Source organism: Heterodontus francisci, chromosome 23 (assembly GCF_036365525.1).
Source record: "Heterodontus francisci isolate sHetFra1 chromosome 23, sHetFra1.hap1, whole genome shotgun sequence".
Lineage (NCBI taxonomy): Eukaryota > Metazoa > Chordata > Chondrichthyes > Heterodontiformes > Heterodontidae > Heterodontus > Heterodontus francisci.
The window spans coordinates 686,620-714,521 of record NC_090393.1 but is presented as its reverse complement, the minus strand read 5'-3'; the positions used below and the strand labels follow the sequence as shown (position 1 = coordinate 714,521).

General features: G+C 43.1%; 1 protein-coding gene across 2 annotated transcripts in view; it reads right to left on the bottom strand.

Annotated features, from left to right (window-relative positions):
- Positions 1-1,538: 1,538 nt before the first annotated feature.
- LOC137382514 (scavenger receptor class B member 1-like) overlaps positions 1,539-27,902 on the bottom strand; it is a 164,641-nt gene continuing 138,277 nt past the window's right edge. For both annotated transcript variants that reach the window (XM_068054485.1, XM_068054486.1), the window contains exon 9: positions 1,539-1,742. In XM_068054485.1, the coding sequence (XP_067910586.1) occupies positions 1,632-1,742 (111 nt within the window). In that variant the 3' untranslated portion in view covers positions 1,539-1,631. The remainder of the gene's footprint in view (positions 1,743-27,902) is intronic.

The window sequence follows — 27,902 nt, the reverse complement described above, 5'->3', positions numbered from 1 at the left end:
ATTGAAGAAAGTGGAACCCTGAGGGAAACAGTTTACTTTTTTTTCAAAATATCAATATATTAGCAACTGAAATAAATGTCATTACCCTGTGTAACTGGTTCCGCAGGTCAACCATTACTTCCTGCCTCAGGTAATCCCCCGACTCAGATAACCTTCCTGCCTCAGCTAATATCCCTCAGGTAACCCCTGCCCCAGGTAATTCTCTGCCTCAGACAGACCCCTGCCTCAGCTCCAGTTTGTAAACTGATTGGCCAAGTTTACTGTCGGCAGTTTTTCCACTCACAGAGTGTCACTAATTTAAACTCGCACTGTAACCTAAAGTTCACAATCCCCTCACCTCTTTTTCTGAATTAGCTGTCCAGGAGTTTGCAAAGTCCTGGTAAAGAAACACGTGTCATTCTGCAGCAAACCTGTAGCAATTGTAGGTATGTGGAACATGAGGGAAGGCCATCAAAAACCTTTCAACAAATGTGATCAGACAGCAGTGAGGTACAAAAAATACTGAAAAAAGTTTCTACGACAATACTTAAAGCACTGAAGTACTTACAATATACAACAGATTCATAAATAATCCAGATGGAAACTCCCCTTCTAAATTCAAAGGGTCTCAATCAAAACATTGACCTGAATTTCACAAGCTTATTACCTGCTCTGTATTTCCAGAATTTGAGGTTTTATTTACGATTCTAAGTGCTTGGAGTTTATTATTCCAGTATAAATTAGCAGCTGATCTGTAGAACTCCTTTTGCTGATTTATGATGTACCATATTTAAAAGAAACCCTTTTAAAAAAGTCATTTTCATCAAATTTTATAAAAGTGTACCTGTGACTGAGAGTGTGCAACTGAGCATATTAATAAAAGATTTCTATTTTAAATATCTCCAACACAGTTGGTTAATTTAATAACTGAAAGCTAATTTCTGAAAAGCAAATTCCACTAAGGTGGTTACTTTCTCTAACTTGAATTCTGTGAAGTGGAATACTGGAATGTCTGGTATAGTTTTACACTAACAGTCTACACCAATGAAAGATTGTACGGCAAGGTCCTACTAACAGCTGTGAGACGAATGATTGATCGAATTTTTGGTAACGTTAAACGGAAAAATATTAGAAATAGCACCTGTAAAGCTCACATTCTTTGTGAGAATGGCCACTTGAACCATCAGACTGGACTCTTTTAATGTTTGAACCAAACGATTTGTCTCCAAAAATGTATTAACACGTTCAATCTCACACAGTGTTGACTAGTGCCGTGGGCTCAAGGCTTAGAGTGGGACTTAAGATATAATATACTAAGTCAACAAGCTGAATGCGACCAACAAATGCAGCTGCTACATGGTAAATTAATTACACTAATGCACCCTGTAACTAAATAAAATATAATAATAGGGACACAGTGACTGCGATAGGCATTGGTGTAAAGTTTCTTTGCACAAGTGAATATCTATGCTCATTGTGAAAGATACACTAGGAATATGTAAGTTGGCACATGGAAAAGCTTCAGCTAGCATGAATTATACATTTAGTAAAAGTTAGAGATGGAAAGTCAACAGGAAATATAGGAACTGTCCATGTGGTCAAAAACTGAATATCTGAATAGGAAATTGAACAAAGATTCAGCCCAGCAGATATCAAGCTTGTTCAAGTGACATGTTACTGGAATCACCATGTAGGAGCCGTGACCTTTCAGAAGTTCTTTGACGTTCTTCATTTGTCCCAGAAGAGGTTCCTTTGACAGGCGTCTGAATAAAAATAAAGTTATCAATCAAATTGTAACAATGCTTTAAATGGGAGCCAAATGTACAATAAGCAATGGACTGGATGCCAAACTATATCTAAAGAATTATTTCAACCCTTCTTCAATCCCAATCTTCAAAGCTGCACTGAAGGCACCCAAGTTCCTTTGTACTCCAATAGAAGCAACTGGGAGAAATCACTTCACTCAGAGTAAAAGCTAATGACAGATTCAGATTCAGACTTTGAGAGAATTAAATTTCATAAAGATTTATCAAAAGTTATTCAGGAAGCTATTAGGCAGCGTAACCACTGATAAAACACTAGTTAGTGGGATGTGCAAACCTTTAAATATTATGGTGATATGATTCCTAATCATTGACCTAACGGCATTAAATACTTGGGTAATGAACAAGATCAGTTAAAGATATTACATGCTTCAAGTGGGTATTTTAAAATACAAAATAAGTATTTTAGATTTAATTATTGATTAGAACATAATAAATAGGAGCAGGAGTCAGCCATTCAGCCCCTCAGCCTGCCCCACCATTCAATAAGATCATGGCTGATCTGTCCCAGGCTTCAACTCCTCTTTCGAGCCTGCTCCTCATAACCCTCAACTCCCCGAGATTTCAAAAATATTAGGTTATTTTGTACATTAAAATTTCAATACAGTTACTTATAAAATGGAGCATTGGAGTTAAAGATAGTGACTCAGACTGGCAGGAGGTGGGAAGTGGTGTTCCATAAGGATCGGTGCCACGATCATTGTTGTTCATGATTTACATTAATGCTTTGGACTTGGGAATTGGAAGTACAATTTCAAAATTTATGGAATCACCAAATTGGGGGTGTCGTTTACACAGAGGAAGAATGCGACAAAATACAACAAGGCACACATAAACTTGCAGAATGGGTCTGTAATTGGTAATTGAATTTCAATACAGAGAACTGTGAAGTGGTATATTTTGGTGGGAAGAATGAGGAAACCACACACTCCTTGGAAAATAAGATTGCAAATGGAGCAGACGAACAGAGGGATGGGAATATAGATATACAAATCACTAAAAGTAACAATGCAGGTTAATAAGGCCATTAAAAAGCAAACCAAGCACTGGGTTCATTACTAGAGAGATAGAACTGAAAAGCAGAGAACTTATGTTAAACTTGGATATACTCTTGGTTAGACCACACTTGGAGTAATGTGCACAGTTCTGGTCTCCATATTATAAAAAAGATATAGAGGCACTGGGGAAGGAGTAAAAAAGATTTACAATGATGATATTAGAACTGAGAGGTTATATGTATCAGGAGAGACTGAACAGGCTGAGGGTCCTTTCTCTAGAAAAGAGAAGGCTGAGGGGTGACCTGATAGAGGTCTTTAAGATTATGAAAGGGTTTGATAAAGTGGATGTAGAGAAAATGGTTCCATTAATTGCAGAGACTAGAACGAGAGGCCATAAATATAAGACAGTCACTAATAAATCCAATGGGGAATTCAGGAGAAACTTCTTTATCTACAGAGTGGTGAGAATATGGAACTCACTACCACATAGTGTCAAGCATTTAAAGGAAAGCCGGATAAAGACATGAAGGAGAAAGGAATAGAAGGATATGCTGATGGGGTGAGATGAGAGGGCTGGGAGGAGGCTCATGTGGAGGATGGAAGAGTCAGTTTCTGTGCCATAAAATCAATCTAATTCTACATGATAAAAAATATTGAAGAAACAGAGCACACATGCAGCAGAGGGAGCTTGTGGGTGGAATCTTGCGATGATAGTTTTTTTTTAACCAGGACGGTCTTCAGCGTGCCTTTCGGCACGATCTTCCAGGAGACAGACTCCGAAATGGCCACTTCCGAGTCCGCCGTCCAGTTAATGATGGAAAGTAGGTTCCTGAGACTGCAGGTCCAGAGTGGCCACAGCAAAGTACTGGCAGCAGCACCAGTGGCAGAGGTGGGCACTGCTGAAGCAGAAAGGAGACTGCAAAGGTCCCTCAAGCTGCAGGCGCCCACTGAAAAATTATGTTTTAAAAAATCTGTGTGGCCGCTGGTGCTAATCTTTCAGAATGGAGGAGAAACTACTCCACAAGATGGCCTGTGGCCGCAGCTATGGCCCTCTGCATCTATTGCTCCAGCAGCATGGGGTGGGGAATTAAAGCTGGTCCCACTGGCCCCACGGCCTGCCACAAGGAGGCCACCTCCATGGAGTTGCCAGGCTTGGCACTCAGCAGGAGTCTGCTCCGCTTCTGGGAAGATCCCACGGAATCCTTCCTTTTCTCTCATTATGGTCTTAATTGCTGGGCAGGTAGCTGCGACAGCTGTTCACCGGCCTCTAGAAAGATTGCCCAAAGGCACATCGACTGGACAAACTAATGTGCAAGTTTGCTCCTAGGTTGCCTTCAAATTCGCCTTGGCCGGACTGGAAAGATTCTGTCCTATGTGTTTATCACGGAATATATGAAGGGTTACTGCCTCTGATGGGTGATCACAATTTTATTGATTACATGGACTTTAAATAAATCCATGATACCTTTTACATCCACCTGAGAGGATTGGGACGACCTTGGTTTAACATGGCATCTAAAAGTTGAGCATGATCGGAGACACCAGCAGCAGTGGAAGAGGATAAAAAAAAAGAGGATTAAAAAAAACTAGAGCTGGGGAACAGCACGGACCTGATGAGAACTTCAGGACACTTCATATGTCTTGGGGAACCACGTGTGTAGGAAGTGTCTCCAGCTGCTGGAGCTCAAGCTCAGGATTTCCAAGCTTGAGGGGCATCTGGAGTCACTGAGGAGCATTAGGGAGCAGGAGAGTTTCCTGAATCGTACATTCTAGGAGGTGGTCACCCCACAGGCAGTAGGAGTTCAGGATGGTAGAAGTGTGGCCATCTAGAAGAGTGGGAGGTGGCAGGAAGTGCAGGAGTCTTCGGGGTGTGTGTCACTCTCAAACTGGTACTCAGTTTTGGAGACTGCTGGGAATGACAACACCCTAAGGGAGTGAAGTCCAGACCATGGCACATTGGCACTACACAGAAGGCAAGAGCAGAGCAGAATTGCAGTCATTATAGGAGATTCCATAGTTAGGGAGGCAAACAGGCATTTCTGTAACTGTCATTGTGAGTCCCGCATAGTGTGTTGTCTCTCTGGTGCCAAGGTAAAAGAATATTCTGCAGGGGGAAGGGAGTGAGCCAGAAGTTGTGGTGCCCGTTGGGACCAACGGCATAACAAGGGCAGGTATTAAGGCCCTACGGTCAGATTTTCAGAAGCTAGGGAAGAAGTTAAAAAGTAGGACCTTAAATGCAGTAATCTCAGGATTACTCCCAGTGCCAAGCACTGGTGAGAGTAGAATAGGAAGATAGGGAGGATCAATGCATGGCTTGAAGCATGGTGCAGGAGGGAGGGCTTCTGATTCTTGGGCATTGGGACCAGTTCTGGGGCAGGCGGCATCTATTCAAAAGGGATGGGTTGCATCTCAATAGGATTGGAACCAAAATGCCCGCAGGGAGGTTCATTAGTGTTGCTGGGGAGGGTTTAAACTAAACTGGCAGGGAGATGGGCACCAGCATTTAGCAGTAATAAAAGAGGAATAAGGTGCATAAAGGAGTGAAAGTGTTGGATAGTACAGAGAAGGAAGTTGTACCGTATTAGATACGAGCAGACTCGGAAGGACTATGAGGAATACAAAGAAAGGATTACATTGCATGTGTGTAAATGCACAAAATGTGGTGAATGAGGTTAGTGAACTCTAAGCACAAATAGCAGTGTAGGAATATGATTTTGGGGTAATAACGGAAACGTGGCTTAAAAATGGTGAGGATTGGGCGTGGAATATACAAGGGTATGAAGTGTTCAGAAAAGATAGAGGGGGGAAAAAGGGAGGTGGGGTGGCAGTATTGATTAGGGAAAACAATGTTGTGTTGGAAAGAGAAGATGTTCTTGACGGGGCAAGGACAGAAACCATTTGGTTAGAGTTGAGGAGCAAAGAGGGTGTGATCATGCTATTGGGGGCATTCTCCCTTTATTTCTCTTTCTGAATCTTATTTGGCATTGGGCTGGATTTTGCTGCCAGTGGTGAAGCAAGAACTCCCACCATTGACCTCGAAGAAAGCTGCCACAGCGATCCCTGCCTGCATTTCACCATTCCCGATGGCAGCTTGAATCTGGCGCCAAGATAAGGGGATCTTCACGGGTCCAGTGAATTCAACAAGCAGGTAAGGAACCAACGCCATTGAATGCCAAGGGGAGATGGTTAGACTCTCTCTTGTTGGAGATGGTCATTGCCTGGCACTTGTGTGAGGCAAATGTTACTTCCCACTTATCAGCCCAAGCCTGGATATTGTCCAGGTCTTGCTGCATTTCTACACGGACTGCCTCAATATCTGAGGAGACATGAATGGTGCTGAACATTGTGCAATCATCAGCGAACATCCCCACTTCTGACCTTATGATTGAAGGAAGGTCATTGATGAAGCAGCTGAAGATGGTTGGGTATAGGACACTCTGAGGAACTCCTGCAGTGACGTCCTGGAACTCAGATGATTGCCCTCCAACAACCACAACCATCTTCCTTTGCACGAGGTATGACTCCAACCAGCAGAGAGTTTCCCCGATTCCCATTGACTCCAGTTTTGCTAGGGCTCCTTGATGCCATACTCGGTCAAATGCTGCCTTGATGTCAAGGGCAGTCACTCTTACCTCACCTCCTGAGTTCAGCTCTTTTGTCCATGTTTGAACCAAGGCTATAATGAGGTCAGGAGCTGAGTGGCCCTGGCGGAACCCAAACTGAGCATCAGTGAGCAGGTTATTGCTAAGCAAGTGCTGCTTGATGGCACTGTTGATGACACCTTCCATCACTACACTGATGATTGAGAGTAGACTGATGGGGCGGTAATTGGCCAGGTTGGACTTGTCCTGCTTTTTGTGTACAGGACCTACCTGGGCAATTTTCCACATCGTCAGGTAGATGCCAGTGTTGTAGCTGTACTGGAACAGCTTGGCTAGGGGCACGGCAAGTTCTGGAGCACAGGTCTTCAGTACTATTGCCAGAATATTGTCAGGGCCTTTGCAGTATCCAGTGCCTTCAGTCATTTCTTGATATCACATTAGAGTGAATTGAATTGGCTGAAGTCTGGCATCTGCGATGCTGGGGACCTCAGCAGGAGGCCAAGATGGATCATCCACTCGGCACTTTTGGCTGAAGATTGCTGCAAATGCTTCAGCCTTATCTTTCGCACTGATGTGCTGGGCTCCCTCATCATTGAGGATGGGGATATTTGTGGAGCCACCTCCTCCAGTTACTTGTTTCATTGTCCACCACCATTCATGACTGGATGTGGTAGGACTGCAGAGCTTAGATCTGATCTGTTGGTTGTGGGATCGCTTAGCTCTGTCTATTATATGCTGCTTCCACTGTTTGGCATACAAGTAGTCCTGTGTTGTAGCTTCACTGGGTTCAAACCTCATTTTGAAGTATGCCCTCCTGTACTTCTCATTGAACCAGGATTGGTCTCCTGGCTTGATAGTAATGGTAGAGTGGGGGATATGCCGGGCCATGAGGTTACAGATTGTGGTTGAGTACAATTCTGCTGCTGCCCCACAGCGTCTCATGGCTGCCCAGTTTTGAGTCGAGAGATCTGTTCTAAATCCATCCCATTTAGCACGGTGATAGTGCCACACAACATGATAGAGGATTTCCTCAATGTGAAGATGGGATTTTGTCTCCACAAGGACTATGCGGTGGTCACTCCTACAGATGCATCTGCAACAGGTAGATTGGTGAGGACAAGGTCAAGTAGGTTTTTCCCTCTTGTTGGTTCCCACACCGCAGACCCAGTCTAGCAGCTATGTCCTATCAATGTGAAGGTGGGACTTTGTCTCCACAAGGACTGTGCTGTAAGGAGAACAATCCCACCTTCTCTCAGTCCCAGCTCGCAGCTGCAGTCGCTCATCTCTGGGACCATTCTACTGGCCTTCAAAAGGGAATTGCATAAATAGTTGTAGGAGAAAAAAGTGCAAGGTGATGGAGAAAGAGCAGGCAAGTGGGACGAACTGAATTGCACTTTAAGGGTGGAATGTTCCAGTCTCAGGGAAGCGGGCTTGAAAGAGAGATAGTGAAGAAGTTTAGATATGAAAGAGTTGGGTCAATAACACATCACGTTCCCGTCTCTGAGCAATCTTTTCAGAAGGGGGTCATTATTGGCAATGCCTACCCACCTACCAGCAGCAAGTAGCGAATTTCAATAGTTAAGTGCCCATTTGTGGGCTGACTGGGGACATGAGACTCCCTGGCGGCAGACGGACCCCCCCACACTAACGCCAAGCTGACCGCACCACAGGATGTCAAGGCCTGAAAGGGGGTACAGAACCATAGAAAGTTTACAGCACAGAAGGAGGCCATTCAGCCCATCATGTCTGTGCTGGCCAAAAAAACTAGCCACCCAATCTAATCCCACCTTCCAGCACCTGGTCTGTAGCCTTGCAGGTTACAGCACTTCAGTGCATGTCCAGGTACCTTTTAAATGAGTTGAGGGTTTCTGCCTCCACCACCGAACTGGGCAGTGAATTCCAGACACCCACCACCCTGTGGGTGAAAAGGTTTTTCCTCCTGTTCCCTCTAATCATAGAAAGTTTAAGACACAGAAAGAGGCCACTTGGCCCATTGTGTCTGTGCCGGCTGAAAAACGATCCACATATTCTAATCCCTCCGTCCAGCATTTGCAGCTTACGGCACTTGAGGTGCATATCCAGATTCCTTTTGAATGAGTTGAGGGTCTCTGCTTCAACTACCCTTTCAGGCAGTGAGTTCCAGACTCCCACCACCCTCTAGGTGAAAAAACCTTTCTTCATCTCCCCTCTAATCTTTCTACCAATCACTTTAAATCTATGCCTCCTCGTCACTGACCTCTCTGCTAAGGTGAATAGACCCTTCACCTCCACTCTATCCAGGCCCCTCAAAATTTTGTACATCTCAATCAAATCTCCCCTCAGCCTTCTCTGTTCCAAGAAGAACAACCCCAATCTATCCAATCTTTCCTCATAGCTGCATTTTTACAGTCCTGGCAGCATTCTCATAAATCTCCTCTGTACCCTCTCAAATGCAATTACATCCTTTCTGTAATGATTACATTGTTTCTGTAATATCTACCAATCAATTTATATCTGTATCCCCTGGTAATTGACCTCTCCACCAGGGGAAACAGATCCTTCCTGTCTACTCTATCTAGGCCCCTCATAATTTTATACACCTCAATTAAGTCACCTCATAGCTGCAACTTTCAAGCCCTGGTAACATTCTTGTAAATCTCCTCTGTACTCTCTCCAGAGCAATTATGTCATTCCTGTAATGTGGTGACCAGAACTGTACGCAAAACTCCAACTGTGGCCTAACCAGCGTTTTATACATTTCCAGCATTACATCCCTGCTTTTGTATTCTATACCTCAGCCAGTAAAGGAAAGCATTCCATATGCCTTCTTCACCACTCTATCTACCTGTCCTGCCACCTTCAGGGACCTGTGGACATGCACTCCAAGGTCTCTCACTTCTTCTACCCCTCTCAATATCCTCCCATTTATTGTGTATTCCCTCACTTTATTTGCCCTCCTCAAATGCATTACCTCACACTTCTCTGGATTGAATTCCATTTGCCACTTTTCCGCCCACTCAACCAAACCATTGATATCTTTCTGGAGTCTGCAACTATCTTCTTCACTATCAACTACATGGCCAATTTTTGTGTCAACTGCAAATTTCCCAATCTTGCCTCCCACATTTAAGTCCAAATCATTAATATATACCACAAACAGCAAGGGATTCAACACTGAGCCCTGTGGAACGCCACTGGAAACAGCTTTACATTGACAAAAACATCTGTTGACCATTACCCTGTGCTTCCTGTGCCTGAACTAATTTTGGAAGAGATTTAAACTCAGAGAATCATGGAATAATATAGCACAGGAGGCCATTTGGCCCATTGTATTTGTGTGGCTCTTTTAGGGTAGAATCTTAAGCACTTTAAAAATATTCACGGATTGTGACTATTTCTGGGTCCTGACTCTGCACTTGCTGTCAGTGTGCCCACCTGGGAGATCATCCCCGAGACGGCTAATCAAGTGGGCTGCTTTGTCCCGGATGGTGTCGAGCTTCTTGAGTGTTGTTGGAGCTGCACCCATCCAGGCAAGTGGAGAGTATTCCATCACACTCCTGACTTGTGCCTTGTAGATGGTGGACAGGAACTGAGGAGTCAGGAGGTGAGTTACTCAAAGCAGAATTCCCAGTCTCTGACCTGCTCTTGGAGCCACAGTATTTATATGGCTACTCCAGTTAAAGAGGAGGAGAGAATAGTCGTTTAGTAGTACAGAACTTGAGAATTGCTGAAAATATAGAGACCTGCTGTTGAAGCTTTTCGTCTTGCACTCATCAGAACAATCTACAGGAATAACCAATGTAAGGGAAAACAACAACTTATACTGCATGAGAAGAGAGTCCTGATTGTTTGGCAGGTGAACTCTGATTGGGAGAGGCGTGGCTATGGAGAATGCACCAGTTTGCGGTGACAGACAGTTAACTGCCAAGCTTTGTTTGAAATTTAAACCAGGCAGCTTGACTCTGACTGGTCAGGACATTGTCCTGAGGAATGAACCAGCGAATGGTGGTCACTTATTTTGTTCAGCTGAAACAGGCGCAATGGGTGTACATGTTCTTTGTGTCTGCAAAGAACAGAGACCTGTGTATTACTATATGTGCAAATGCACCACACTATGAGCACTATTGACCATCTTAAATTGGTTGTCAGCGTAATTCTTAGCACACTGTGGATTATTTATCAAATGTTGTCCAATCGCGGAATCACATCTAATGTTGGACACTGTGTTTTGCGTTTTGCAAGCACGGGCCTGTCCTTGCCCGTTGCAAACAGCAGAAGGGACATTTGTTTGATATGATCCGCTGGTCTTTGGGACATGCGGCCTATAAGATGTATCCAGACAGATACATGAATGGGCAGGAAGAAAAGAGATACAGAACCTTAGAAAATAGGCGACATGTTCCTGTGCTGTAATTATCTTTGTTCTATATACCGAGCATCACACTAGCATTGAAATTCATACATCACATTACTCATTTGCATAGGCAGGACGTCTTTTTGGCTTGAAGGCAGCATCCTGTTAGTGGCCAACACCACTCGTGTTGCTGCTGCATAGTAGAAGCGGGAAACAGCTAGCTTCACCTGTTGCTCAACTTTTTCTATGATACGTTTGCTATATTTGAATCCGCAGCTGCATGCAATAATTTCCTTACATGTCTTAATGGGCTCCATCTTGCACTCAAATTCACTTTTGAAATGGAGCAGTCAAATGCTTTCCTTGACGTACTCACTGAGAAATCTGCCAAGGGGTTTTCTACCACAGTCTACACGCGTTAGGATCCTTACACTTCCACACGCTATAAGATTGGCCTTATCGGCAACCTCGTAAATAGGGCCCAAGCCATTTGCTCGCCATGCAAGCTTGATGCTGAAATAGGGCGAATCAAAGATATCTTGCGTGACCATGGCTACCCTGACCAGATCATTTCTCGCTGTATATCACGTAAACCTATGATTGGCCTAAGGCCATCTTTTTCTGCCCTGAAAAGTGCCCAGTCTACCTCAAATAATCCTGGAAGGATAATGTATCCCAAAAATTTGAGCAACAGGTGAGGCTAGCTGTTTCACGCTGCTACTATGCAGTAGCAACACGTGTGGTGTTCGCCACTAACAGGATGCTGCCGTCAAGCCAAAAAGATGTTCTGCCTATCACACAGATGAGTAATGTGATATATGAATTGCCAATATCCATTATAAGCCCACTGACTCCCACAGCTACCTCGACTACACTTCTTCACACCCTACCGCCTGTAAGGACTCCATTCCATTCTCCCAGTTTCTCCGTCTCTGACGCATCTGCTCTGATGATGCTACCTTCCATGACGGTGCTTCCGATATGACCTTTTTCCTCAACCGAGGATTTCCCCCCACTGTGGTTGACAGGGCCCTCAACCGTGTCCGACCCATTCCCCGCACCTCTACCCTCACCCCTTCCCCTCCCTCCCAGAACCGTGACAGGGTTCCCCTTGTCCTCACTTTTCATCCCACCAGCCTTCATATCCAAAGGATCATCCTCCGCCATTTTCGCCACCTCCAGCGTGATGCCACTACCAGTCGCATCTTCCCCTCCCTTCCCCTGTCAGCATTCCGAAGGGATCGTTCCCTCCGCGACACCCTGGTCCACTCCTCCATTACCCCCACCACCTCGTCCCCGTCCCAGGGCACCTTCCCCTGCAATCGCAGGAGGTGTAATAAATGCCCATTTACCTCCTCTCTCCTCACTATCCCAGGCCCCAAACACTCCTTTCAGGTGAAGCAGCGATTTACTTGTACTTCTTTCAATGTAGTATACTGTATTCGCTGCTCACAGTGTGGTCTCCTCTACATTGGGGAGACCAAGCGCAGACTGGGTGACCGCTTTGAGGAACATCTCCGCTCAGTCCGCAAGCAGGACCCTGAGCTTCCAGTTGCTTGCCATTTCAACACTCCCCCCTGCTCTCATGCTCACATCTCTGTCCTGGGATTGCTGCAGTGTTCCAGTGAACATCAACGCAAGCTCGAGGAACAGCATCTCATCTACCGATTAGGCACACTACAGCCTGCCGGACTGAACATTGAGTTCAATAATTTCAGAGCATGACAGCCCCCCATTTTACTTTCATTTTTAGTTATTTTTTCTTCCTTTTTTTTACGTTCCTTTTAACATTTTTTACAATCTTTTTTTGCATTTATTTCATGTCATATTAGTTTGTTCAGTTTGCTTACCCACTGTTTTTTTCAGGTTGTTTTTCTTCAGGTTTGCACTTGCTGCTGTTCAATATTCAGTGTATTCACACCTAATCTGTACTAATGCTTTGTCTTTCAACACACCATTAACATATTGTTTGCCTTTTCTCCGTGACCTTTTGGTCAGCTATGTGGCCCGGTCCAATCTGCACCTTCTCCTTTGTTATCTCTTGCCCCACCCCCACCTCACTTGTTTATAATCTGTGACCTTTCTAATATTTGTCAGTTCCGAAGAAGGGTCACTGACCCGAAACATTAACTCTGCTTCTCTTTCCACAGATGCTGCCAGACCTGCTGAGTGATTCCAGCATTTCTTGTTTTTGTTTTAACATGTCCCTTCTGCTGTTCACAACGGGTAAGGTACAGGCCGTATCCAACCAGCCCATGCCTGCAAAACTCAAAACACAGTGTCCAACTTTAGATGTGATTTCGCGATTGGACACCATTTGCTAAATAATCCACAGTGTGCTAAGAATTACACTGACAACCAATATAAGATTGTCAGTAGGGCTCGCAGTGTGATGCATTTGCACGTACTTAAAGCTACCTATATTAATGCACAGGGCCCTGTTCTTTGAAGAGAGAAAGAAGATGTGCAAACATTGCGCCTGTTTCAGCCAAACAAAATAAGTGACCACCATTCGCTGGTTCATTCCTCAGCGCAATGCCTTGAACAATCAGAGTCAAGCTGATCAGTTTAAATTTCAAACAAAGCTTGGTAGTTAACTGTCAGTCATCGCAAACTGCATTCTCCATGGCAACGCCTCTACCAGAGTTCACTTGCCAACCAATCAGCACTCTTTTCTCATACAGGATAAGTTGTTGTTTTCCCTTACATTGGTTATTCTTGTGGATTGTCCTGATGAGTGCAAGACAAAATGCTTCAATAACATGTATATTTTCAGCAATACTCAGGAGGAGAGAAGCTAAATGTTGGTCCCTTGGAGACAGAGACATGTGAAATTATTATGGGGAATGAAGAAATGGCAGAGACATTGAATAAATATTTTCTGTCAGTCTTCACAGTAGAAGACACAAATTACATTCCAGAAAGAGAGAGTAACCAAGCGGTTAATAAGAGTGAGGAACTTAAGATAGTTACTATCAGAGAAAAAGTATTAGATAAACCTAAGGGATTAAATTCCAACAAATCCCCAGGACAAAAAGAACAAAGAACAAAGATAATTACAGCACAGGAACAGGCCCTTCGGCCCTCCAAGCCTGCGCCGATCCAGATCCTCTCTCTAAACATGTCGCCTATTTTCTAAGGTTCTGTATCTCTTTTCTTCCTGCCCATTCATGTATCTGTCTAGATACATCTTAAAAGACTCCATCGTGCCCGCATCTACCACCTCCGCTGGCAATGCGTTCCAGGTGCCCACCACCCTCTGCGTAAAGAACTTTCCACGCATATCCCCCCTAAACTTTTCCCCTTTCACTTTGAACTCGTGTCCTCTAGTAATTGAAACCCCCACTCTGGCCTACATCTTAGGGTTCTAAAAGAGACAGCTACAGGGATCGTGAGTGCGCTAATTATGATTTTCCAAAATTCCCCAGATCCCAGACTGCTCCAAGGAGATTGGAAGTTAGTAAATGCAACATACCTATTCAAAAAGGACAGAGAAAACATGGAATTTTCATGCTAGTCAGCCTAACATCAGTAATCAGGAAAACGCTAGAATCCATTATTAAGTCTTAACAATGCACTTAGAAAATTATATTATGATTAGACTGCATCAGCATGGTTTTACAAAAGAGAAATCGTGTTTGACAAATTTATTAGAGTTTTTGGGATGTAATGACTAGGGTAGATAAAGGGGGGCCAGTAGATGTGGTATACCTGGATCTCCAAAAGGCATTCGATAAGGTGTCACACAAAATTTTATTACATCAGATAAGGGCTCATGGAGTAGAGGTAATATATTAGCAAGGATGGAAGATTGGTTAACGGCGAGGAACCAGACAATAGGGATAAACAGTGCATTTTCAAGTTGGCAGGCTGTGACTAGTGGAGTGCCACAAGGATCAATGCTGGGGTCTCAGGTATCTGCAATCTATATTAATTACTTAGACAAAGAGACTGAGAGTAATGTATCCAAGTTTGCTGATCATACAAAGCTAGGTGGGCATGTAAGCTATGAGGAGGACACAGAGAGGCTGCAAAGAGATACAGACAGGTTAAGTGAGTGGGCAACAAGGTGGCAGATGGAGTTTAATGTAGGGAAGTGTGAGGTTATTCACTTTGATCGTAAGAATAGATAAGCAGAATTTTTTTTAAAGGCATGAAATTTTAAGTGTTGATGTTCAGAGAGACTTGGGTGTACTTGTACAAGGAACACAGACGTTAACTGCAAGTTCAGCAAGCAATTAGGAAAGCAAATGGCATCATGGCCTTTATTGCAAGGGGATTGGAGTACAAGAATAAGGAAGACTTGGTACAATTGTACAGGGGTTTGGAGAGAGCACACCTGGAGTACTGTGTGCAGTTTTAGTCTCCATATTTAAAGGAAGAACATATTTGCCTTGGAGGCGGTACAGCGACTCCGTCATTCAAAAAAGATCATGGCTGATCGTCTAATTCAGTACCCTGTTCCCGCTTTCTCCCCATATCCTTTGATCCCTTTGGCATTAAGAAATATTTCTATCTCCTTCTTGAATATATTTAATAACTTGGCTGCCACTGCCTTCTGCAGTAGAGAATTCCACAGGTTCACCACCCTCTGAGTGAAGAAATGTTTCTTCATCTCGGTTCTAAATGGCATACCCCATATCCTGAGACTGTGATCCCTGGTTCTGGACTCCCCAGCCATCGGGAATATCCTTACTGAATCTAACCCTGTCTAGTCCTGTTAGAATTTTATAGGTTTCTATGAGATCCCCTTTCATTCTTCTAAACTCTAGTGAATACAGGCCTAGTCGACCCAATCTCTCCTCATACGTCCATCCTATTATCCCAGGAATCAGCCTAGTAAATCTTCTTTGTACTCCCTCCATGGCAAGAACATCCTTCCTCAGATATGGAGACCAAAACTGCACACAATACTCCAGATGTGGTCTCACCAAAGCCCTGTATAACTGCAGTAAGACATCCTTGCTCCTGTACTCAAATCCTCTTGCAACGAAGGCCAACGTACCATTCACCGTCCTAACTGCTTGCTGCACCTGAATGCTTGCTTTCAGTGACTGCTGTACAAGGACACCTAGGTCTCGTTGCACCTCCCCCTTTCCCAATCTATCACCATTCAGATAATAATGTGCCGTTCTGATTTTACAACCAAAGTGGATAACCTCACATTTATCCACGTTATACTGCATATGCCATGCATTTTCCCGCTCACCAAACTTGTCCAAATCACATTGGAGCCTCTTTGCATCCTCCTCACAGCTCACATTCCCCCCTTCCCCCCCAGCTTTGTGTCGTCTGCAAACTTGGAAATGTTATATTTAGTTCCTTCGCCCAAGTCATTAAATATATTGTGAATAGCTGGGGCCCAAGCACTGATCCCTGTGGTACCCCACTAGTCACTGCCTGCCACCCAGTAAAAGACCCGTTTATTCCTACTCTGTTTCCTATCTGTCAACCAATTCTCACCCCATGCCAGGATATTGCCCCCAATCCCATGTGCTTTAACGTTTCACACTAGCCGCTTATGTGGGACCTTATCAAAAGCTTTCTGAAAGTCCAAATACACCACATCCACTGGTTCTCCCTTTATCTATTCTACTAGTTACATCCTCAAAAAACTCCAGTAGATTTGTTAAGCATGATTTCCCTTTCATAAACCCATGCTGACTTTGCCCAATCCCGTTTATGCTTTCCTGGTGTTCTGCTATCACATCCTTTTATAATAGACTCTAGCATTTTCCCCACTACTGATGTAAGGCTAACTGGGCTGTAATTCCCTGTTTTTTCTCTCTCTCCTTTTTTTTAAATAGTGGGGTTACATTTGCCACCCTCCAATCTGTAGGAACTGCTCCAGAGTCTATAGAATTTTGGAAGATGTCCACCAATGCATCCACTATTTCCAGAGCCACTTCCTTTAGTCCTCTGGGATGTAGATTATCAGACCTTGGGGATTTGTCAGCCTTTAACCTCTTAATTTCCACTATTTTATTTTACTAATATGGATTTCCTTCATTTTCTCTCTCTCATTAGACCCTCGGTTCACTAACATTTCTGGGAGGTAATTTGTGTCTTCCTTTGTGAAGACAGAATCAAAGTATGTGTTCAATTGGTCTGCCATTTCTTTGTTCCCCATTATAATTTCCCCCATTTCTGACTGTAAGGGACCTACTAATCTCTTTCTCTTCACATACTTATAGAAGCTTTTACAGTCAGATTTTATGTTCACCGCAAGTTTACTCTCATACTCTATTTCCCCCGCTTAATCATACTCTTTGTCCTCCTTTGCTGAATTCTAAACTGCTCCCAATCCTCAGACTTGCTGCTTTTCTGGTAATTTTATATGCCTCCTCTTTGGATCTAATACTGTCCCTAATTTCTTTTATAAGCCATGGTTGAGCCACCTTTCTCGTTTTATTTTTGTGCCAGACAGGAATGAATAATTGTTGTAATTCATGCACAGGTTCTTTAAATATTTTCCATTGCCTATCCACTGCCAACCCTTTTAGTAAAGTTCTCCAATCTACCATGGCCAACTCGCGCCTCATACCTTCGTAGTTTCCTTTACTTAAGATTCAGGACCCTAGTTTCGGATTCAACTACTTCACACTCCACCTTAATGAAGAATTCTATCATGTTATGGTTGCTCCTCCCCAAGGGACCCCGCACAACAACTGTTAATTAATCCCACTCAATTTTATGCTCCCCCCACCCCCTCATTTGGGGGCATAAATTTCCAGCCATTATTTCTCCCTAGTCCTCAATTATCCTAATATGCTCATCACCCCACCGGCGCCCCCCGCGCCATGGTCCTGATGTCTTGGCTAGTGGGCAGGCTATCAAATGCAGCTGTCTTATTTTTCAGTATCGACAAGGACAGAAAGCTTTCTCTTAGAGAAAGCTATCAGTTAATTACTCCCACCTACACTTTTCTGATTTTCACTAGAATATACATTGTGCTCAGATTTATTCCAACTCACCTAAGAAAATGATTTCAGAAGAATTCATATTTGGGGGTGTAATTTTCCTGTTTCCGATTTACATCCTCAATCACTTGGGTCACAATGGAGTTCGCAGACAGATTATTGAGAGAGTAGCTAGAAAAACATATGGGATCTTGGGCTTCATAAACAGAGTCATTGAGTACAAAAGCAGGGAAGTTATGCGGAACCTTTATAAAGCTCTGGTTAGGCCCCAACTGGAGTATTGCATCCAGTTCTGGTCACCACACTTCAGGAAGGATGGGAGGGTCCTTGAGAGGCTGCAGAGGAGATTTACCAGAATGGTTCCTGGGATGAGAGATTTTAGTTACAAGGTTAGGTTGGAGAAGCTGGGGTTGTTTTCCCTGGAGCAAAGGAGATTGAGGGGAGATTTGATCGAGGTGTATAAGCTTATGACAGGTTTAGATAAGGTGGACAAAGAAAAACTGATACAAGGACTGGGGGACACAGATTGAAGGCTTTGGATAAGAGATGCAGGGGGGAATGTGAGGAAGAACTTTTTTTTTTACGCAGAGAGTTAACGTCCTGGAACTTGGTGTCTACGAGGGTGGTGGAAGCGGAGACGATGAACGATTTCAAAAGGAAACTGGATGGGCACTTGAGGGAAATAAACTTGCAGGGCTACAGGGATAGAGCGGGGGAACAGGACTGACTGGATTGCTCTATAGAGCCGACAGGGACGCGATGGGCCGAATGGCCTCCTCCTGTGGCATAATAACTCTGACTCCATGACTTCCTTGTATACAATATTACACATCCCATGAATCACTATTCTCTCTTTCATCAGCTCTGCAGCAACTTCACTATCCAATACAACATTAAAAGATTGAAAAGAGATGAAACTTTTTCATCCACTCTAAGTTAAGACATGTTGTTTATTTTAGAGGACCTTTTATTTCCCAAAATATTGTGTCTAAGTCACTTTTCAGTTCATAATGTTCCCAAGTCCAAAGACGACTATTGTTGGACTGTCAGTACTGGTCAATCTTCTGTTTTATTTCCCCAGATTTTGATTCTGGTGTAGGGATATTGTCAGGTGTTTTCAAAGCACCTCTTCATTTGCATTTACTCATTCTCTAGCTGAGACATTACAAGTTACAATACAGAATTGAATGGGCAGACAAATGGATGGACAGCCAGTATGATGGGTCTTCTAATCTGTAATTTCAATCTTACACACAAATCACAGAACAAAAGCCAAGCACTCAGCCCATTAAGCCACTGCTCACCACTGATCTTCAGGCTAACACAGCATTCAAATATCTCCAACTATTCTTTCCTTACAAATACGATCCCTGTTCTTAGCTGTCCTGGTTTAAGCTAAAGTAAATCAGATTCTTGGATGGGGAGGGTTTAAACTAAATTGTCAGGGGGATGGGAACCTGAGAGGGAGCTCAGATTGGACAGAAGCAAAACCGGTAATTTGTCAGGGGTGTGGGAACCAGGAGCAAGTATCAGAGAGGAATACCAAGATGCACAGAATACTGGGGGAGATAGAGAGCATGAGCGTAGGGAATAGTAAGTTATTAGGTGGGGTGAGAGTAAGGGAGAAAGTAATAATGTCTAATTCAGGGTTAATGTGCATGTGGTTAATAAGACTGGTGAGGTACAGGTGCAGATTGCAATGTGGAAATATGATGTTGTGGCTAAAACAGAGAGCTGGCTCAAAGAAGGGCAGGACTGGGTGTTAAATATTCCTGGATACAAGGTGTTCAGGAAAGAGGGGAAAAGGGGGAGGGGTGGCAGTATTGATTAAGGAGAGCATCGCAGTGCTGGAGAAAAAGGATGGCCCAGAGGGGTCGAGGACAGAATCAATTTAGCTACAGCTAAGGATCAAAAAAGGTGCTGTTACATTGCTCAGTGTTGTCTATAGGCCACCAGCTAGTGGGAAGGACGTGGAGGAACAAGTTTGCAAGGAAATTACAGAGAGATGCAAAAATTATAGGGTAGTTATAATGGGGGACTTTAATTATCCAAACATAGACTGGATTAACAGTAGTGTAAAGGGCAGTGAGGGGCAAGAGTTCCAAGAGTGTATGCAGGAAAATTTTCTACAACAGTATGTTGCTAGTCCAATGAGAAAGGAGGCACTGCTAGACCTGGTTCTTGGGAATGAGGTGGGCCAAGTGGATCAAGTATCAGTAGGAGAGCATTTAGTGGATAGTGATCAATGTATCATAAGGTTTAGGTTAGCTATGGAAAAGGACAAAGAGCAATCCAGGGTAAGAATAATTAACTGGGGGAAAGCCAACTTAAATGGGGTAAGAATGGAGCTGGGGCGAATAAAATGGAGTCAAAAGCTGGCAGGAAAGCTGGTAGATGAGCAATGGGCGACTTTCAAAGAAGAGATAGTTCGGGTACAGTCAAGGTATGTTCCCTCAAAGGGAAAAAGTAGAGCAAATAAATCCAGAGCTCCCTGGATGACAAAAGAGGTAGAGATTAAGATAAAGAAGAAAAAGTGTGCTTATCACAGATGCCAGATGGAAAATACTATTGAGAACCAGACTGAATATAGAAGGTCCAGAGGGGAAGTGAAAAAGCAAATAAGAGAAGCAAAGAAAGAGTATGAAAAGAGACTGGCAGCTAGCATTAAAGAAAATCCCAAAGTTTTCTATAGACATATAAATAGTAAAAGGGTGGTAAAAGGAGGAGTAGGGCCCATTAGAGACCAGAAAGGGAATTTACATGGAGGCAGAGGGCATAGCTGAGGTATTAAATGAATACTTCGCACCTGTCTTTACCGAGGAAGAAGATGCAACCTTCCTTAGACTCGGGTGGTGCCAGAGGTCTGGAGAATTGCAAATGCTACACATTTGTTCAAAAAAGGGTGTATAGATAAGCCCAGCAACTACAGATCAGTCAGTTTAACGTCGGAAGTGGGAAAACTTCTGGGAAAAAAATCATCCAGGACAAAATCTATAGTCACATGAACAAATACGAGTTAATTAAGGAAAGCTAGCTTGGATTTCTTAAGGTAAAATTATGTTTAACGAACTTGGAGTTTTTTGAAGAGGTAACAGAGAGGGTTGATGAGGGCAATGCTGTTGATGTGGTGTACATGGATTTACAAAAGGCATTTGATACAGTGCCACACAACAGACCTGTGAGCAAACTTGTAGCTGATGGAATAAAAGGGACGGTAGCAACATGGATATGAAATTGGCTGAGTGATAGGAGACAAAGAGTAGTTAATGGATGTTTTTCAGCTGGAGGCAGATTTGTAGTGGAGTTCCCCAGGGATCAGTGTTGGGATCCTTTACCTAATATATATTAATGACCTAGACCTTGGTGTACAGGGCACAATTTCAAAGTTTGCAGATGATACAAAACTTGGAAGCATTGTGAACTGTGAGGAGGATAGTGTAGAACTCCAAAAGGACACAGACAAGTTGGTAGAATGGGCACAGGTGGCAGATGAAGTTCAATGCAGAGAAATATGAAGTGATTCATTTTGATAGGAAGAACATGGGAGAGACAATATAGAATAAAGAGTACAATTCTAAAGGGGGTGCAGGAGCAGAGGGACCTGGGTGTATCTGTGGATAAGTCACTGAAGGTGGCAGGATAGGTTGAGAGAGCAGTTCATAAAGCATACAGTATCCTGGGCTTTATTAATAGGGGCATAGAGCAGAAGAGCAAGAAAGTTATGTTGAACTTGTATAAGACACTAGTTCGGTCTTAGCTGAAGTATTGCATTCAATTCTGGGTGCCACACTTGAGGAAAGAGATGAGGACATTGGAGAGCATATAGAAAAGATTTAGGAGGATGAGGAATTTCAGTTATGAAGATAGATTGGAGAAGTTAAGACTGGTTTCATTGGAGAAAAGAAGGCTGAGGGGTGATTTGATTGAGGTATTCAAAATCATGAGGGATCTGGACAGAGTAGAGAGAGAAACTGTTCCCACTCGTGAAAGGATAAAGCACAAGAGGGCACAGATTTAAAGTATTTGGTAACCGAAGCAAAAGTGAATTGAGGAAAAACTTTTTCATGCAGCGAGTGGTTAAGGTCTGGAATGCGCTGCCTGAGAACGTGGTGGAGGCAGGTTCAATTGAAACATTCAAAAGGGCATTAGACAGTTATCTGAAAGGGAAGAATGTGCAGGGTTATGGGGAGAAGGCGGGGGAATGGAACTGAAGGAGTTGCTCTTTCAGAGAGCCGGTGTAGACACGATGGGCTGAATGGCCTCCTTCTGTGCTGTAACAATTCTATGATAACAGCAGTAAGTCGCTATATGGAAGAGAATCTTAAGAGACCGATTACACCAATCAACATGGATACACCAGTAAACCTTTACCCACCTAAAGAGAGACATCAACCTCCAGATTCTCAGCTGAAGCCACAGGATTTGATTTTTCTGAACCAATTGATTTGTCCTCAGTGCATTGTTTACTAGTCTGAAATAAAATGCTTTTGTCCTACAAAGCAATCACTCAGAATTTACAGTAAAAAGTTATTTTATTTTTTAAATCTAGAACGAGTTGTGAACTGTTAGTTTCAGGTATGTTTTAGTTCATTTGGTGTTTATAGTAATATTTTGTGACTATGCAATACTTATGAATCATGCACAAGTTTACTTTTATCTGTACATCAAGGTTTAATCATATCGGAGACCCATGAAATGTTTCAGATTTTAACCTTTTATTCATTGCTATGCTTCTTGAAACCACAATCAGAATGATACAGAAGGCGGCCATTCGGCCTATCGTCCACATTCTGGTTCTTTGAAAGAGCTATCCAATTAGTCCCACTCCCTTGCTCTTTCCTCATTGCCCTGAAAAATGTACCTTTTCAAGTATTTATCCAATGCCTTTTGAAAATTACTATTGAATCTGCTTCCACAGCCCTTTCAGGCAGCGCGTTCCAGATCACAACTTGCTGCAATTAAAAACAATTCTCATCCTGTCTTTTTTGCAAATTACCTTAAATCTGTGTCTTCTGATTACCAACGCTCCAGGCAGTGGAAACAGTTTCTCCCTATATACTTTATCAAAACCCCTCAATTTTGACTGCCCTAATTAAATCTGCCCTTAACCTTCTCTGCTCGAAGAAAAGATATCATCAACTCTCTGCATTATTTAATTGAAGAACCCAATCAAGTTAGGCAGGCACAATTTGCCAATATAATCATATAATCAAACAGTCAATCATTAAGAATCAAGATCTCAAGTCTGCAGTAGATACCATTTTCAGTGAACAAGTTATGATGCCTGTTTTGAGTAGAAATGCCTTTTTGATATCTTGCATGATATGAAGGGCTTTCATGATTATTCAAGATGAGGTTGGTTGGTAGGTAAATTGGCCGTTATAAATTGCCCCTAGTATAGGTAGGTGGTAGGAGAATATAGGGACAGGTGGGGATGTGGTAGGAATATGGGATTAGTGTAGGATTAGTATTAATGGGTGGTTGATGGTTGGCACAGACTCGGTGGGCCGAAGGGCCTGTTTCAGTGCTGTATCTCTAAATTTAAAAAAATGAGATTCATCAAATGGACTATTCAGCCCATCAATACTCATCCAGAAATTTCTGACTGCCTCCCATAACATCCAACCATTAAAACATTCAGGGCTTTGCTTCCACTATCATACCTAGAAGTCCATTCATTTGGCTCCTTCCAGACACAGATACTAGGACTGCGAAAGTGAAGCAAAGTCTAGCCTGAAGTCAGCTCATTCCCATATAAAGTATGTGAGCTTCCAGCTGGTTTGCGCTTTTCCCTGGAGCTCATGAAAGCTGGAGATTAAAAACGTGAGACTGTACCAAGGGCTGGGAAAGTTAAGGGATTCAGTCACCTAAAGGTAAATGATTGGATTTAGGGTAAAACATTGAATATTTCTAAAGTCTAAAAATGGTTCTGGAATATTGCTTAAGTGTTTCAAAGACTGCATGGAGTATGAGGCAAAGGTCAATGGCGGAAATAGGACATAGAGTGGCATTCATGGGGATGTGGGCATCGCAGGCTAGACCAGCATTTATTGCCCAACCCTAATTGCTCTTGAGAAGGTGACGGTGAACTGCCCTCTTGAACTGTTGCAGTCCATGTGGGGTAGGTACACCAACAGTGCTGTTAGGAAGGGAGTTCCAAGATTTTGTCTCAGCAACAGTGAAGGAATGGCAATATAGTTACAAGTCAGGATGGTGTGTGGCTTGGAGGGGAACTTGCAGGTGGTGGTGTTCCCATGCATCTGCGGTCCTTGTCCTTCTAGGTGGTAAAGGTCGCGGGTTTGGAAGGTGCTGTCTAAGGAGACCTGGTACGTTGCTGCAGTGCATCTTGTAGATGGTACACACTGCTGCCACTGTGCGTAGTTGGTGGAGGGAGTGAATGTTTGTAGATGGGATGCCTATCAAGCAGGCTGCTTTGTCCTGGATGGTGTTGAGCTTCTTGAGTGTTGTTGGAACTGCATCCATCCAGGCAAATGGAGAGTATTCATTCACACTCCTGACTTGTGCCTTGTAGATGGTGGACAAGCACTGGGGTGTCAGGAGGTGAGTTACTTCCTGCAGGATTCCTAGCCTCTGACCCTGCTGTTGTAGCCACAGTATGTACATAGCTACTCCAGTTCAGTTTCTAGTCAATGGTAACCCCCATAATATTGATAGTAGGGGATTCAGCAATTGTAATGCTGTTGAATGTCAAGGGGAGATGGTTAGATTCTCTCTTATTACAGCTAGTCATTGCCTGGCACTTGTGTGGCATGAATGTTACTTACCACTTATTAACCCAAGCCTGGATGTTGTCCAGGTCTTGCTGCATTTCTACACAGACACGGATTAGAGAAGCATGTAGCATGGGTAATACAGTAATCATGGTTGATTTCAATCTGCATATAGACTGGGTAAACCTAATGAGCACTAATGCTGTGCAGGATGAGTTTCTGGTTTTCTAGAGCAGTATGTTGAGGAACCGACTACAGAACTAGTATTATGTAATTAGAAAGGGCTAATTAATAATCTTGTTGCAAAAGAACCTTGAGGGATGAGTGATCATATGAAAATGTAAAATTCTATGTTTGAAAGTGAGGTAGTTCAATCTGAAGCCAGGGTGTTAAATTTGAACAAAAGAAATTATGAAGATATGAGGGGCAAATTGGCTGAGGTGGATTGGGAAAATACATTAAAAAGTATGAAAGTACATAGGCAATAGATAGTCTTTAAAGAAATGTTACATAGTTTACAGCAACTGTACATTCCTTCAAGGCACAAAAACCCCAAAAGTAAAGGCAGTCAACTGTGGATAACAAAGGAAGTTAAGGATTGCATAAGTTACAAAGAAAAGGCCTATAATGTTTCCAGAAATAGTAGTAAACCTGAGGATTGGGAGGATTTTAGAATACAGCAAATGAGGACCAAGAAACTGAAAGAGAGAATAGAATATGAATGTAAACAAGCAAAGAACAAAAATGGACTGTAAAAGCTTCTTTAGGTACGTAAAAAGGAAACATTTGGCTAAGACAAATGTGGGTCCATTACAGGCAGAGCCAGGAGAATTTATAATGGGGAATAGAGAAACGGCAGAGAAGCCAAATGTTTACTTTGTGTCTGTCTTCACTGAGGAAGATACAAGAAATCTCCCAGAATTAGAGATCCAATGGATTAGGGGGAATGTGGAATTGAAGGAAATTAGTATTAGCAAGAAGGCTGTATTGGAGAAATTAATGGGGCTGAAGGTTGATAGTCTCCAGGACCTGATATTCTACATCCCATAGTGTTGAAAGAGGTAGCTATGGAGATAGTGGATGCATTGGTGATCATCTTCCAAAATTCTATAGATTCTGGAACGGTTTCTGCAGATTGGAAGGAAGAGAGAAATGGGAAATTACAGACCTGTTAGCCTTGCGTCAGTCATTGGGAAAATGTTAGAATCTATTCTAAAGGATGTGATAAATGGACACTTGGATAATAATGATCTGATTGAGTATAGTCAACTTGGATTTACGAATGGGAAATCATGTTTGATGAACTGTTGGAGTTTTTTGAGGATGTTACTAACAGAATTGATAAAGGGAAGTCGGTGGATGTGGTATACTTGGATTTTCAGAAGGCTTTAAATAAAGTCCCCCACAGCAGATTGGTTAGTAAAATTAAAGCACATGGGATAGGAGGTAATATACTGGCATGGATTAAGGATTGGTTAACAGGCAAAAAGCAGAGAGTAGGAATAAACGGGCCATTCCCGCATTGGCAGGCTGTGACTAGTGGGATACCGCAGGGATCAGTGCTTGGGCCCCAGTTGTTCACAATATATATCAATGATTTGGATGTGGTGACCAAATGTAGTATTTCCAAGTTCACGCATGATACAAAACTAGGTGGGAATGTGTGTTGTGAGGAAGATGCAAAGCAGCTTCAAGGGGATTTGGACAGACTGAGTGAGTGGGCAAGAATGTGGCAGATAGAATATAATGTGGAAAAATGTGAGGTTATCCACTTTGGTGGAACAGAAGATGTGCAGAGTATTTCTTAAATGGCAAGAGATTAGAAAGTGTAGATGTACAAAGGGACCTGGGTGACCTAGTCAACATGCAGGTGCAGCAAGCAATTAAGAAGGCGAATAGTATATTAGCCTTTATTGCAAGAGGATTTGAGTACAGGAGTAGTGAAGTCTTGCTTCAATTGGACAGAACCTTGGATAGACTGCACCTGGAGTACTGTGTGCAGTTTTGGTCCCCTTACCGGAGGAAGGATATTACTGCCATAGAGGGAGTGCAACGAAGGTTCACCAGACTTGTTCCCGGGATGGCAGGACCATCCGATGAAGAGAGATTGGGGAAACTGGGCCTGTATTCTCTAGAGTTTCGAAGAATGAGAGGTGATCTCATTGAAACCTACAAAATACTTAAAGGGATAGACAGGGTAGATGCAGTTAAGATGTTTCCCCTGGTCGGGGAGTCTAGAACCAGGGGACACAATTTCAAAATAAGGGGGAAAGCCACTTAGGACCAAATTGAGGAGAAATTTCTTTACTCAGAGGGCTGTGGAAGCTCAGTTATTAAGTATGTTTCGAGCAGAGATTGACAGATTTCTAAATACAAATGACATAAGGGGATATCAGAATAGTGTGGGGAAAAAGGCATTGAAGTGGATGATCAGCCATGATCATATTGAATGGCGGGGCAGACTCGATGGGCTGAATGGCCTACTCCTGCTCCCATGTTCCCAAGTACCGTAACCTGCAGGGTTACGGACCAAATGCTGGAAGGTAGGATTAAGCTGGGTGGCTTTTTTTTTCTCTGCCGGAGTATTCAAGTTGGGCCAAGTGGCCTCTTTCTGTGCCTTAAACTTTCTATGATTCTTTGTCCCTTTGTAACTTCCCGCTCCCATCTACTCAACTCTGTGCCTTCTAATGTACCATCTGCAAACTTAGATATGCAACTCTCTATTCCTTCATCCAAGTCATTGATAAATATGTTGAAAAGCTGAAGTCTTCTAATCTATCCTATCCTTTCCACATGAACAAAATGTAATCCCTTCATTGCTTTAAATACTTAAACTTTATTCCCTTGAAATCCAAAGTAAAAAGCAAGCGTTCTCCAAACTTGTCTTCATAACTAAAGGCCGTTAAACGAGGTATCAAATTAAGTGACCCTTCTCTGAAGCAGGTCTAGGGCCTCCCCATCACCCCACTAGATCAGCGAAGGAAAACTGGACACAGTTCTCTTATATACAACTGGACCCAACCTGGTCAGGTGTCTCTCCACTCCAAGGGAACAATCCCCAATCCAGTGAACTATTAAATCATTGCAGCTAGATGGTAAGATTCTATAACTGGCTTCTTGCAGGAAGAACCTGCAAAGGGAGACAGTTGGTGGTGGTGGTGGCGTTGGTCATTGCCATGCAGGTGTGTGAAATCCTGCAAATTTGGTTGTTGGTCTTCTGTTAGGAAAAGTCAGTGTCAATGTGTTGCTGCTGATATTCCATTTGTTATGAACCACTTCAACCAGGAAATGGCATATTGGGGTAAAAACAAACTAACATCCATCCCTACTGAAGTATAGGTGGTGAGGACAGATCTCTCGATGGGTAACTGTGGTCGGACTGAGAGACATAACACTTTGGGTAACAGCAGCTTTAGGGCTGCCTGTCTCAGATTCAGAAGGATCTGTTACTGTGCATTGCCAAAATCCAATCTGTGACCTTCAGCTCCCCATAGATTGCAAATTAAACTCAGCAGG